Raw genomic sequence first — 14074 nt, forward strand, 5'->3', positions numbered from 1 at the left:
GGTCACTAGATGGCACAAGTCTGGCTCTTTCCTTTCTCACTCAAAGGCATCTTACAGCAGGGACCCAAGAGCTACCGGGAGAAAATTGTTCTCTGCTTCGTGTAACAGTGCTTGGACACAGTATTTCGGTCATTAATCGCTTGTCACAATATTTAACAGATGCAGAAGAGCAAACTGTGGGAGTCCAGCCCCAGCTGAGAGAGAAAACCTTGCTTTCTTGGTGGAATTTTACTTTTCTCTCTTGGAAAGTTTATAAAATGACTATAAATAGATATGTCTAAACTGGGGATAACGTCTACAGCTGTTGAAGGGCTGTTGCTGTAGGCATGCACTGGGGTCTGAGGTCTGTAGCTATCAGCAAAAGTCTGGGCAGCTTCTGAAATCACATCCCACTTTCCCAAGGGCTGGTCCTGTTTGTGCTGCTGCCTTTTGTGTGTCCTTGCAGGAGAGCAGTGATTTCCCTCACAGGAGTCAGAGCAGGTCACCTGGCAAAGCACCTTTCTGGGCGAAACTTGGATGTGGGTTAGAGAAACACGACACTCAAAGGCAACTGCATTTATTATATCTCACTGATGTTACAATATGTAAGGAAAACAGAATTCTGAAATAACATTCTTATCTACTGAAAATAGTTGTTCAGATCTACTGAATTCACACCAAAATCACATTACAGTGTGTGTGAAAAGGCAAGAAATCCATATTTTGGGAAATATTCATGCAGCTGCAGTAGGAGATAGTCTAGTTGACAAGGTCACTGTAACAGTGGGTCCTAATTACAGCCGGAGTTATTAAGAGTCCTTATGAACACAGCTGATCGAGGTAGTGAGAGCACAAAATATTGCATGCAGAAAAGGACAGCCATTGCAGATGTCATTGTTTTATTCTCTCTCTCACTTGTGTGTATCAAAATGGGAAATCAATACCTATCTGTAAGGCATGAAATCAACTTAGCAAAGAGCTTACCTACAAGATTTTGCAATTTTCCATAACCTGCAACAAGCCAGAGGCCTGGCAGACTGCACTGAGCTGTATGCTGCCAGTGGAGAGGGCGATGGGGAGCCCCAGGTTCAAGGAGACACCACAGGGTGGGTACAGCAGGGAGGAAACCCAAGAATCTCAGCTCTCAGCTAAGTCCCTGACTCTGCCTATACCCTGGGAAATGAAGCAACAGGACTGAGATGCCCAAACATACAAAAATACTCCTTGGAAGTTAGTGAAAATCTGGAGAAACCTAAAAGGCGGTTGGCACTGAAGGATTACATGTTGGGCCTCAGCTGGAAATTGCAATTGAGCAAAGAGCCTTGGTAAATCATCAGTGGCCATCAGGAAGGCAAAGTCAGTCTATTGTCATTCCTAGCAGGCTGCTGCTGAATGGGATGTAGGTAGGTATTAAGGAAATATCTTAATATCTGAGCTCACCTGCAACGTCTTTAGCCTTAGGGACTGGTTGCGATTTTGAAAGAAAAAAAATCCTGTGTGCTTTCTGGGAGGTTTCTTGCTAATGAATAAACAACCAAAATAGATCTGCATTGTGGCATGGTAATGAGCTAATGAGGAGTGAATATTGCAGTCATGAAATCAGAGTCAGAATTAAATCAAACAGTGAATTAACAATTAAATATTAACAAGTGATCAAAACATCAGATAGACTGTCAGCAGGATTTGAATAATGAAGCAATGCAGCATTGGACTGACTGTTACACAACATTAACCCAGCAAACCTAAGGGTTGCTGTGACCTTTTCCTAGTCCTCTTGCACAGGAGATAGATCCTCAGAAGGTATCATAGCGTGTGACTAGAACAGAAGCATGGTTAAAGAATTAACCCTTATTCTACATAGATACTGAAGAAGAGAAAGGCTCACAAATGTTTATGCAACATTCTTTGTATACATGTATATTTAAGGATGGTGCACCCTGAGTTAAGGTAGTATTTGGGGTATGCATGTGCCTTATTTGTGTACTCCCAGGAGGAGCACAGGGCTGGAGGGACTAATGAGCCCAATCTTCTATATTCACCCCTGACCAGGGCATACATGTTTAATCCCGAAGTGTCTGGTGAGTTGCTGCTTGGTGTGACCCACGCGTTGCAAGTCACAAAACACCTGCCAGCACCTTAAAACAAGCTGAAGACCATTAGGACAAAGGCCCAGAAGTGTCCTCAACTGCAGTTTACAGGAGAAAAAGAACAGGAGAAATCAGTGGTCTGAGATCTGCAATTACACCTGGCTAGCAGGCAATCCCAGACTATTTCTCCTCTGCTAAAAAAGAAATAAATCTTCCAGCAAGAGATAATCTTCATGCCTCAGAAAAAGCTACAGAAAACAGCAACAAGAGGCTGGTGGTTGCCCCTGAGTGTTAGTGGTGAGGGCTAATGTGCTGGCTGCATTGTCCGGGAAGGATTTGATTCGGGATCTTGGTCCAAGTGATGATGTCTGCTCAGCACCTCCTCCCGAGGAGCGTCTCTGCGCTGGGTGAGTCAGGCTGGGGCAGCCCGCGGTGTCAGGGCATCTCTCCTCCTGTGGGGAGGCTGAGGCAGCCTTGGCCTCCCTGGAGAGGAGCAGGGATGCACAGATCTGCCTCTGCAGCGGGTTTGCCCTTCCTCTCCTTCCAGGTGTATCCCTGAAGGAGCAGGGGAGCAGAGGCACAGCCCAGAAACCAGACCCACAAACATCCCCCGAGCTTCCTTCCCCCAGCATGGCATACCAGCTCCAGGTCTTCTGCCCCAAAAGCCCCACAGCAAATACATGTTTCTGACGTGACTGTGAAAAAGTTAAAAAAAATTTTAAAAAAGCTCTGGATGCAGCTTCCTGCAATAACAGGCAGAAATTCCTATCGCCTCCAGATCTCTTTATGCATTCTTGGTGTAATCCGTGAATTCATCACGTCGCTTATAACTCTTGTACTCCTCATGTCCCAGGACTTTGTAAAAAAGCCTCCATCACTTCTCCTACTGTGTTTACATCTGTTCAATACAGCTCATCTGTTGGCAATAAGTTGCTTTCAGTTTGGCTAATATAAATGTCTGCCAACGAAAGCAGCATGAACTCTGCAGGCACAAAGCCTCCCTTGCCTGGGCAGCAGTGCTGCCGCAAGGGCTCTTGCTGAGATGGTTGTGTTATGGTCTGAGCCTTGTGGAGGTGCTTGAGCCCGTAGCAAAGCCATATGGACCTGCTGTTGTCCCGTCTGTCCCAGGGCCTGAGTGTTACTTGATTAGGAGCCATGTCAGGACTGGGTTATGTTTTTACCACTGCTGGTCAGTTCTGTGCTGCAGCCCAAGATGCTGCTTCTAGGACAATCCATGAGAGGACTCGGCCCCTCATCCTCCATTGCAGGGGCTATCAGAGGTACCCTCTGGGACGCAGTCCACTCCATCCACAGCCATCCCGTCTCCCTCTGGTCCTCATACCATAAGGTTTCACTTCATATTGCCTGGGGGTAGGAAGGGAGTTTCTCCATCCAGTCCCCCCACCAAGCGGTCACTGGAGGAAGCCTACCTCTGGTGGGGCCTCAGTACCGACGGGTGTGCACACCCTCCTGAGACTCCGCTGTTGTTTCTCCGCTCCTCCTGAGCAGGTATATCTCTGTGCCGAGAGCATTTTCTCACTCCCTGGTGCCCATGACAGTATGATGTGGTGCCCATGGTAGAAAGGACTGGATTTGGGCAGTTCCTACCAACCCTAAGAAAACTATGTCTCAGCTTTTCTTTCCTTGAAAGGCATGGAAGAAGTTTCGCATCCATTCTTAGGGTACATGTTAAACCACACTGGGGTTTTTTTCACCCACCCTAGTGAAGACATGGCTGGTGCTCTAGTCTCACCCAGCCTATGGCAGCTTGGATTGCAGCAGGGTATAGCAGTCCTGAACTGGATTTAAATATCTTTTGATAGAAAGGAACAATAGATTTTACTATCATTTATCCTAGTTTCTAGCTGGTATAGATGTATTGTCATGCACAGGGTCAGATCTTGGATCTTCACTCACTTTGTCTTTGACCAGGCAAAATTTTTACTAAGCAGAAAGAAGCTCGCAATTTCCAGATCTCAGTGAGTCTAGAGCATCTGTAATGTGCATTTTAACACTTACTGAGAAGGAATGTATTTTGCAGGGAAGAATGCACCTGAATTTGCGGTGTTTCCTCAGTGCAGAGGTTCACGGGCCAAAGAGAGGGCTAGGCATTTAACACAGCTCTCTATCTTCTGCTGAACTCGCCAGCTGCCTTTAAGAGCAGCAGACCCCCATGCTGGGTGCACAGGATCCAGGTGTTGGCCAGAAGATCAGTCCCTCTCTTCTCCTGTATTTTCTGCTTTGTATGTTCTGTCAACACATTGCCAGACAGGGCATCTTACAGTTTGGGGGTCTTCATGTTGAACACTGGGGTCTGATCCAGGAGTGGCTGATTTAACTCACTTGTGCCGATAGTGTTGAGCTAAATGCTGAAAGAGTTTGCGTTGGTTATTTCAGTTGGTGCTTCTGCAAGCGGCCTCAGCACTCAAGACAACAGGAATCCCTAAAGCAAGATCTCCTCAGAGATTACTTTCTTGTAGGAAGGGCGGAGGGTTAAGCTCTCATAGTGCAAACATTGTAGCATACAGTACATCCTTGAAATTTAACTTTGCATCTGTATCACAACCACAGGAACTTGGGTCTTCGTGCAATCCACTACAAATAGAAGTAGCGCTCTTTCTGGAGCACTCACCTCATCCTCACACTCTTGTGTCCACTGCATACATTTTGGCAGTAGCTGTTTGAGAGGATGGCAAATGCACGTTTGTTACGATTGTCCCAGCTGAGGAATAGCCTTTCCTCAAGGAGTAAGCAGAGTGGAGTCTTCCAGAGCCGGTCTCTGTGAGGCACAGGAAGAGAAATAGGATCTGCTAATGAATGCTTGGTGACATGCAGCTGCAAAGCCTCAAAATGCAGAGAAAGCAGCACTCCAAGATATGACATAATAACACATCTTATGTCATACTTACACCTCAGCTCCCACCTGAACACCTTGATGTGCTTTCTAGAGCTGCTGAAATAACACTATTCCCATTTTACAGCTGAAGATATTGCTACTGGGGATGAGCAACCACCCTGAAGAATGTCCCTGAAGGACTTTCCCCACCCTGTGTGCCTGTAGCAGGCCCTGAGCGATGGCTCTATCTCTGAACTGTGTTTCAGCCCTGCCACGGTTCCTCACCTCTGAAGAGATACATGCAGCAGGTGAGCAGGGCCCCGGATAAGAAACAGCCGAGTGACCCCGCCATGCCAAGCCAGCACGACCAGCCAAACTTGTACTGGATGCCGAGGAACACGTTGTGGAAGACCAGAGAGGACCGCTCCACGTAGACATCAACGGCGTACCACACCGAGCCGGTAATGCCTGGGAGACCTGCAGGACAGGAGGGAGGTGCCACACAGAGCTCCCAGATGGACCATGAGGAGATGACCAATATACAATCTGGAGTTATAGCCTTTTGTCTGCTGGGTCAGACTTTAGGATGGACAGGTTTTGACCCCTGTTTTGTCTCAGCCCAGTAACTTTGGCAGATTCACCCTGGTTCCTATTGATATCAGCTGGAGCGCTGTCAGGCAGAGGCTGTACCTCGCAGCTTGGCCCTCACGGACACCATCAGCACTGGTTGGCAGCACTCAGGTTTCTGCAGTAAAAGGCAGAAAGCTCCTCCCTTCTCAGCTTGTTTATCAACTTGTAAAGTTGCTTCAAGAATTTAATTTTCTAATCTGTTTTGACTTTCAGAACTTTGTTTTTCAGACAAACTTTGGGAGGTGAATGGAGGATGCGTGAAAGAACCTCTCAAAGTATTTTACATGTGCTCCCAGTGGCTGGGGTGAGTTATGTGTTAAATCTGCTTACGCTGAAGCAGAGGTAGATGTTCGATATTGACATAAAGTCAAATTAAATTACTTGGTACCTAGTTGGCTGTCTACTTGGTTTTGGCATTTAAAATTCTCCCAGTGGCTGTAACAGCAAAGCACCTCAGTCAGTTCGGTATTTATCACCTAGGAGGGACAGATGTGTTATTATCCTTTTATTAGAGATCGGCTGCACAGATTTCGGGCTAAGTGACTTGCCCAAGGTCACACAATCTGTGGCAGAGCCAGGAACCAAACCAGGATGCCAGGACTTTCTAGTCCTTCAGCAATTAGGTCTCTGCCTTATCAACAACACTGACTTCCTCACAGTGAAACAGCAGTAAATGGAAGTCAGTCAACTCAGAACCAAGTCACCTGGTCAATACATGAAATGAAAGCAGATAAACTCAACTATGTGCTGTTAGGGGCAGGCAGTGAACAGAGGAAGGTATATTGCGCAAATAAAGCAAATAAAGATCCTTCCCCCATGTTTACCCTCTAGAAAATCACCAACTCCTCTCCCCAAAATAAGAGAAGGCTTCAAAGCTTCCCCCCTTTGCTAAAGAGTGTCCTGCAGGATGGGGATGCAGCGGGGGAATACCTGCAATGAGCAACGTAATTCCAGACACCAGGCAGATGCGGAGCTTGATGAGCGGCGCATCGGGAAGGAATTTCACACAGTCCAGTCCCAGGACAAGAAAGAGAAATCCAAATCCTGCCAGGATATCTGCTGTGATCATCATGGCTCGGGTCAGCACCAGCTTCACTGCAGGACAAAAGCAGATCATTCTAGTGCACAAGGAATGGAAGTGTGGGTGGGTAATGGGGTCAAATCCCATAGGAACATTTTTTTCTGGGGTGAAGCTTTCTCCAGCTTCCCCTGGGAGCAATACCTACTGAGAAAAGAAACATGGCTCTAATAGGTATGTGCACCAAATTATCTGTCACTGAGTAGAACAGATGCTCTTTTTGTCTGCACTCAGGTGTCCCCACCACTTGTAGAAACACCTTTGACTCTTACATACCAGGGTGTTCGGCGAAGATGGAGTCATACTCATCGCAAGTTTGGATCCCGTCAAAAACGTTTGTCACACATTCCCACCACAGGCCACGGCATTTTGTACTCACCTGCAGGTTGAGAAGAGAAAGAAGACTGTAAGTTTATATATCCACCAACACATCAGATGGTCAGCTAGGCCCTTCAACAGAAATCCTGGTCCAGTTACGTCAATGGCAAACTGGAGTTGTTTAACTTGAAGAAGAAAAAAAGCAGCAGGATACAGAAAAAGGACAATGTTTTCTGTGTCCCCAGTATATGGTTTTAAATTAGATCAGAAGAAATTCAGACTGGACAAGAGGAAAAAAACCCCTTCCTATTGGTAAAGATAAAAATTCTGAAGGAAATTTCTGGAGGAGCTGGGGGGTGGCTGACAGGAGAGATCTAAGAGCAGGTTTGATCACTCCTTGCCAAATGCTTGTCTAGGCTGAGCTGGGCAGGGCTATGGACCAGACGACCTGAGACTTGGCTGTCCATGCTCCCCTTACACCATCCTCCTGCCAAGAAGCAGCAGCTCAGAGGGGAGTGTTACTGGTGGGGCAGGCGTTGCACCAGGAGCCAGACGCCCACAATGGGAGGTGGCCACAGCATGGTAGAGGAGTGCTTTGCTGCAGAGCAGAGGTGTGGATGTGAGCCCCTCTCCAGACGCGTGTAGAGGGCTGCCCCAAACTGACTCAACCATAAACACTGGCTGGAAAATGAGAGACAGCTGGCGCTGATCCTGGCCCTGGGGCTCCCAGTACGCTGCCGGCTTTGGGACCATGCGTACCCGAGCCACACTCATCGCTGAGACATCCAGACTCGGCCAGACGTTGCAGTAGCATCGTGGCTAATGTCTCCACTCTCCTGAAGCTGTAGATACCATTCCCAGCCCAGCCTTCCATAAATCACTTTAATATGGGAGGTATTTTCATTACCAATGCAAATATGGCAACAAGCACCTCTAAAACATTCCTGGAATTGCTCATACAAGGAGCAGAGTTAATGTTAGTGCAGCTTTGGACTCCAGCCTGTCCCGCTGCTGCCAGCGACACCCGCTGCAGTTAATGGAAGGAGAAGCTCTCCCAGAGAATGGGTTTCATGCAGGGGAAGGGGACCGGGCTTGCTTGGATGATGCAATTCATTTTTCTTGCACCGGGTAAATCACAAAGCAGATAATAACACAGCTCAGCCACTTAATAAAGTCTCATTCAGGATGTATTGAAGTCCATAGCCAACTGCAGTATTTTCTCCACAATACAGTGTCCGAGCCAAACTGCACACCTTCTCTGAAAATTGACTCACTACTTCAGACTGGCAAAAAAAGATACTATTTATCTTTGAATGAAAACAATCTACACGTTTTGCTTCATGAAGATGAAAACTACTTACAATTTCTGAGAATTTCAGGGCAAGTTTAATGAAAAATATCCCCCCCAAAAATGAGAAGCAGTGCTGGAAAAACCTGATTTCATTACTTCTGTGTTTTTCAAGAGAACAATGTTATGTAAAACAATTTGCCATGTTTATATTGGATGTAAGTTTTTACCGTGGCCCTCTTAATCCAGCTGCAGCTCCTCTTCTATCTTAACTCACCACCGTTCAGGCTGTGCTTGAAATTAGCATATTGTTATTAAATTACATTGTGTTCCACTTGTATTTATATCACCTCATGTTCCTCCCAAACCACCCTAGGCTTATTCATACTATTCTGTATTCAGCTAATACTCTCAGTTACTTCCTCGCTTGCTCGCATTAGTATTGTTTTTTAAATCTTACAAGCAGCTTCTTCATCTAAATTATTTATAAAGAGACTAACAGGATTCCAGGCTTTGTCAGCCTCCAATGAAAACAGAGGTCTTAAGGTGCAACAGTTGTGATCATGGTCTAGCTCATGAAACAACCCCCTTCCCAGATTAGAAAAAACTTAATAAATGTTTTGTGTTTCTTGGGGTGTTTCAGTTGTCACCTGCTCCTGCTAGTGCTGAACATGGGCAGAAGCAGGGATCAGCCCATCTCTGTGCAGCACATGCACAGCCAGGGATACATGTCTCATTGCCTGGTGCAGGAGGGATGGGGACAGACATCGGAGGGGGGACCTATGGCTGGCTTGAGCCACTGCTGAGCTATTCTGGTTTCTGTTATCTGCTTCTTAACCTCCTTGGCCATCCCTTGCTCCCCTCTGCTTTGTGCACCGTTTGTCCTTCTGGTTGTTAATCTGCTCCCAAACCACCCTTGGGCGTCTGCCCTTGCCCAGACAGCACAGACCCTCAGGCACACAGGAACTCGCTGCTGTAAATGGAAGAGAGATCAGGGCTGGCTGGGGCATCATGTGGGGGCATGGATTTCTCCATCCCATGGCTGGGCCCATGCACCATGTTGGCAGCGCTAATTCCCTGTCCCCTGTTTCCCCCCATAGCAAATCTGCTCCGGGTTCCCTGGGCACCCAGCCAAGGACTCCCCAAGAAGCTAAGCATCACGGCCAAACTCCTCATCTCCCACTTCGATTACGAAACACATTGCCACGACCTGCTTTCCCTAACACAAGTATGCATGTGAAACATAAACTGCATAATGACTGTAATATATATATAATTATATCCTATGCATAATGTATAATTAATATTAAAATAATTCTAATACAAAAAAATGACAGAAGCACTTCCCCTTCTGGGGAAAGCACAGAAAACAAACAGGTGAGCTATGTTAGTCACAGTGTTTTACCGCACTGTAAAAAGATGCCAACATACAATGATTACAAGCCCAGCACGAGAGTAAAACAGGCAGCGTTTAACAGTAGTGGTAATATTTTTAATCCGCCTGCAACAGGGAGGGACTGTGTACACAATACAGTGCTTGTTGGGAAGCAGATTATGGTTTTTTTCCAGCACAAACTACTGCAAAAATTGACCCAGGCTTGTCTTGACACTCACACGGAATGCACCAGCTTAAACCACTTTCTGTGTTGCCATAACTTGGTTGTTTCTGAAGGGGAGGCAAGGGGCTGTGAGAGCTAAGCGCTGGCTGGGGTCCCCATGGCTGGTCCCACGCTCCCTGGCCTCTTTCTCCTGGGCTGCTCCTCTCCAGTGGGACCACAGCGAGGGCTTCCTCCTCCCCACATGCTGAGGGCCAGGGTCAAAGCCAGGCAACTTTCTATGCTGGACGATTGGAGTTCCTTTCTCCTGAAGTCAAAGTTGCCTGAATTACCCTTTTTCTAGCTGAAAACAGGAGTCACTGCAGACTCCATGCCTTTCTGGCTGTGGATGGTTTACCTGCATTCTCCTATTTAGAGAGGCAGTGAGTCATTTGGGCCATTAAGGAGATCAGTCGGTCAGGTATTAAGGCTGGGGGCATTTTTCTCCATTATTTAGTATTCACACTCGGAACAGGAATGTGAGAGTAGTGGCTGCTAATAACCAAACTGGGTGTTAATGGAGCACTTTTTGTGACAGCCCAGCGCAGGTGCCTTTGTGCCAAGAAGACAAGGTTACACAGCCTCAGGGTAAAGGACTGGATCTTTCCTGGACTCACTTTGCTCAGGAGTTGGGTTTCCCTCTTCTGTTTTTCTTGGAAATGATGGCACAACCCGGGATCCATTTGGCTTTTCTGAGTATACTGATATCTTCAGCTGACTCCAGGTGATTTGCATCTTCCTAAAATGAATCTAAAATATCTCCTAAATTAAGATGATAAACAAAGAGTGATATCCCAGCCAGCGTCAGTGGGTGCACACTGTTTTCCCTGAGAAGTGGCTCACTGAACAGACACACTGACCATCAGCAACCTCACTGCATTGGATCTATGACCACCTCAGCATCTACAACCACCTTCCAGGGTGGGACTGGCAGTCGGATTAATGGGATTTCTTGTGGCATAGAGAAAAAAGGTATTTTTAGTGTAATCACTTTCAGCCTTTTCTCAGATAATTCATCACTTGATGACGCACCTAAACATTGCATTGTAATCACTGAGTGCAGAGGAGCTCTTCTGGTTTCCCATGCTGGATAGCAGATAGAAAGTTTACTCCTGATTGATATATTCAGCCAAACTCTCTGTTTTGGAAGGTGTTTTACCTTCACTGCATAAAGTATCCAGTTTACCAGAGAGCAGATTCCCACACTATGGACCTGCAGCCCTTAAACGTGCAGAAAGTGCTGGCTGCTCTGGGAAGAAAAATATAAACTTGCAGTACTGAGTGCTGGAGAAATGGCAACGGTTTGGGATCTGGAATCTCTGGGGCACAGCCTGCATGTGTGTGGCATTCTCCTACCTTGTTGTTTGCAGTTTACTTTTGCCAGTACCTTTCTCTAACATGAGAGTGCTAATGTCTGCACAAGTTCAAGAAGATATTTTTGAGTGCTGGATCTGACTCTAGTCCCCATACTCCCCATAAATTTCTGCTAGCCCTATAGCTCAATGGCTGTTAAGAAAAAGACTGGCAGAGCACAGGTGTGCACGCCGGACTTTTTCACCAAGAAGTCTGACCTACAGAATTAGAAATATTTCCAAAATATCCATGCAGGCTGGAGACACAGGATAACAGTACTTAAGTTTATGCACATTTAAACCTAGAGCCTGGAGACCTTTCCTGAACTTACTAAGTGAGAGCAGAGTCTGGATAATAAAGTCTGGCAGAGAGAATTGCAGAAAATACCACTTTTTCCCTGCTCTTGCCAGAGTCATTCATTTCATTTTCATTCACTTTCATCCAGCACAACAGGGAAAAAGTACATGATAGTGGAGCAATGATACCAGGAACCAACCTCTCTCCAGGACATGGTTGCTTTGGAGATCAGGCTCTCCTCACCCTGATCTTACCTCCAGGGAATCATCAGCATTCACCATCCAGCAGTCTGTCCAGGTAGATGCTATCAAAAACCCAGTAGAGAAAAAAGCAAAGAAACAGCCCACATACTGGAGGAAAAACCTCATGTCAGCAGGTGATCAGCAAGTCCAGGTCAGTGAGAAAAACAGTGCCCGGCCCTTGATCTTAAAGCTGGGGTAGAGGCAGAGCGTCAGTGTCCCAGGTCACCACTACCCTCTTCCAGTGGCCATGAACAGCAGAAACTTTTCCCTTCTGCAAATGCCATCTGTTAGTGATGGCCACAGGAGCAATGCTCACCTGCAACGGAGGTGGGAGGAGGGTGAGAGTGCCCACGGAAGCTGCTGCAGCCAATCCGCCCTGCACAGTTAAAGTTCTTGTCATGCCTGGCTGAAGAGAAATGGGGTTGTGCAGAAGTGGCATGCAGGTAACTGGAGTCCTGGACTTGCAAGGAAAACAGGTACCGTTGCAGGTTTTGGCAAAGTAGAGATTAAAAAAAAAGAATCAAAACTTGTTCTTCAGGGCAGAAGTTTTGAGCACTGCTAAGGGACACACAGAACAGCTTTCGTGCACACGCATGTTTATTCATGCACATTGGTTCATGCCTTAGCACTAAACATCTGTAAAATGAACCGATGTAGAACCCAGGCCCTTTGGTTACCCTGTTGGTCTCTGATGCACTGATGACCTAGTTCAGTGCAGGAATGTCACTGGGAAGGGAAAAAGGTAGCAATCATGGGCCTTCAGAGCCAACACCAACAACCATCCCAGCTCAGATATGGAGCTCTGTAACAGTGGAACAGTTGCCCAGAGAGGTTGTAGATGCCCCATCTCTGCAAATATTCAAGGTCAGGTTGGACTGATCTAGTTGAAGATGCCCCTGCTCATTGTAGGGGGGTTGGACTAGTCGACCTTTAAAGGTCCCTTCCAACCCAAACTATTCTATGATTCTATGATTCTACTCTCCATTTAAGCCAAATCTAGATAATTCTCATGCCCTGGACTCATGTGGGAATCTTGAACTTTTCAAGCCAGTGCCAGTTTGGGAGATTCTGTTTGGCTGGATTTTGCCTGCGCACTTACTACCATTGCAACATTTCTGCTTTCCTGCAGGACTCCCTGGGTAAGCAGAAGTGATGCAGGCTGCTGGGGACTCTCATTCAGTGCCTCCTCTCAGTGCCACGAAACCCAGAAGGGCTCCAGGGCACCTTCCAGGAGCAGGACTAGACATTCCTCCTATCCCAAAGGCAGAAATGCACAGAAACCATTACATCCTCGATGTTTATTTTTGAAAAGAGAAGCCATAAAAGGCTGGAGATCTGCCTTTAGTGGCCAAGTCTTCAAGACAGGGCTGAGGAGCAGATTCTCGCTCTGCTTTCAGCTCTGTTTACAATCTGCTTGCCCAAACTGATGGTGTCTGTCATCTCAGCTGTCACCTCCAGATGGAGCCAATCGGTACTTTTACAGAACTGCTCAAAGCTTGCTTTCTCTTCTCCGAGATTTCCCTCCAAATACAATAGCAATGAGAAGTTTATTATTCTTACAATATATAACCCGCATAATTCCTATCATAACCTCATAAGGCAGTTTTACCGTCAGAGTTAACAATCTTTTGCCTTGATCTCAGATCACTCTGCTCCTCAGAGGTCACATTGCAGAAGATGTCCTCAGCACATGCTTTAGCAGACACTAGGTGGAGAACAAAAGTCCCAGGTCAGAAAGCCAGTGTCTACAGGACTCTCTGCTGCTTTAGCTTTTCTGCTCTTTGTTTTCTAATTCCATTCGTAGAAGCTGACAAGTGAGGAACTTTTCTTCTTCCTTCTCTGCCAGATGCATGTCTTGATACAGTTATATGGGTAGGATGCTTTCTGCTGTTTTCTGGCATCCAAGTGCCTATATAAGGCAGCAACACCCATGATCTTCACTTCATGGCTCTCTGTGACAAGGGCAGAATTGTGTTTCCAACAGTTCTGACCCACGGAGACGGGGCATTGGCCATGCAGGTTCCATAAAGGGTCATGACTTTCATTAGCCACATAGATATAGATTGCATTGACATGGGACAGGTACTGATAATGTGCATCATCTTCCCATGCTTGTCTTGCACTCTGTTAATTAATCTGTGGCTGCACCAGTTTTCAAAACAAGGTATCCTAGCCAATTGTTATCAGAAGTAACTCAGAAAAAAGTGGTGTGGTGAGCTCAGAAAAGGCCTGGAAAATCTGAGAGCGCCTTCCACAAACAGAAATAAGTCATTAGAGGCGGCAAGAGCAGAGTTTTACAGTAGCAAAGGATTAGCCAGGAAACATATTATAGCCATATGGATCTCCCCGCCTTCTTATTCTATCCTGCACC

The 14074-nt window shown here is 46.5% G+C and overlaps 1 protein-coding gene across 1 annotated transcript; it reads right to left on the bottom strand.

The window, feature by feature from the left end:
* Window positions 1–540: 540 nt before the first annotated feature.
* Window positions 541–11839, bottom strand: CLDN16 (claudin 16). Its single transcript, XM_052804684.1, has 5 exons — window positions 11716–11839; window positions 6887–6989; window positions 6463–6627; window positions 5188–5379; window positions 541–4845 (listed from the first exon to the last, which is right to left on the bottom strand). The coding sequence occupies exons 1-5, from the start codon at window positions 11827–11829 to the stop codon at window positions 4706–4708; spliced, it is 714 nt and encodes a 237-aa protein (XP_052660644.1). The 5' UTR covers window positions 11830–11839; the 3' UTR covers window positions 541–4705.
* Window positions 11840–14074: the final 2235 nt, after the last annotated feature.

The sequence above is a fragment of the Harpia harpyja genome, chromosome 12 (assembly GCF_026419915.1).
Source record: "Harpia harpyja isolate bHarHar1 chromosome 12, bHarHar1 primary haplotype, whole genome shotgun sequence".
NCBI lineage: Eukaryota > Metazoa > Chordata > Aves > Accipitriformes > Accipitridae > Harpia > Harpia harpyja.

Excerpts from the sequence above, each read along its gene's own strand:
- CLDN16 (XM_052804684.1), bottom strand. The coding sequence starts at position 11,829 with ATGAGGTTTTTCCTCCAGTATGTGGGCTGTTTCTTTGCTTTTTTCTCT. Across the intron at positions 6,628-6,886 it reads CATCTTCGCCGAACACCCTG|TGAAGCTGGTGCTGACCCGA; the intron begins GTATGTAAGAGT and ends TTTGTCCTGCAG. Across the intron at positions 4,846-5,187 it reads CTGCATGTATCTCTTCAGAG|AGACCGGCTCTGGAAGACTC; the intron begins GTGAGGAACCGT and ends TGTGCCTCACAG.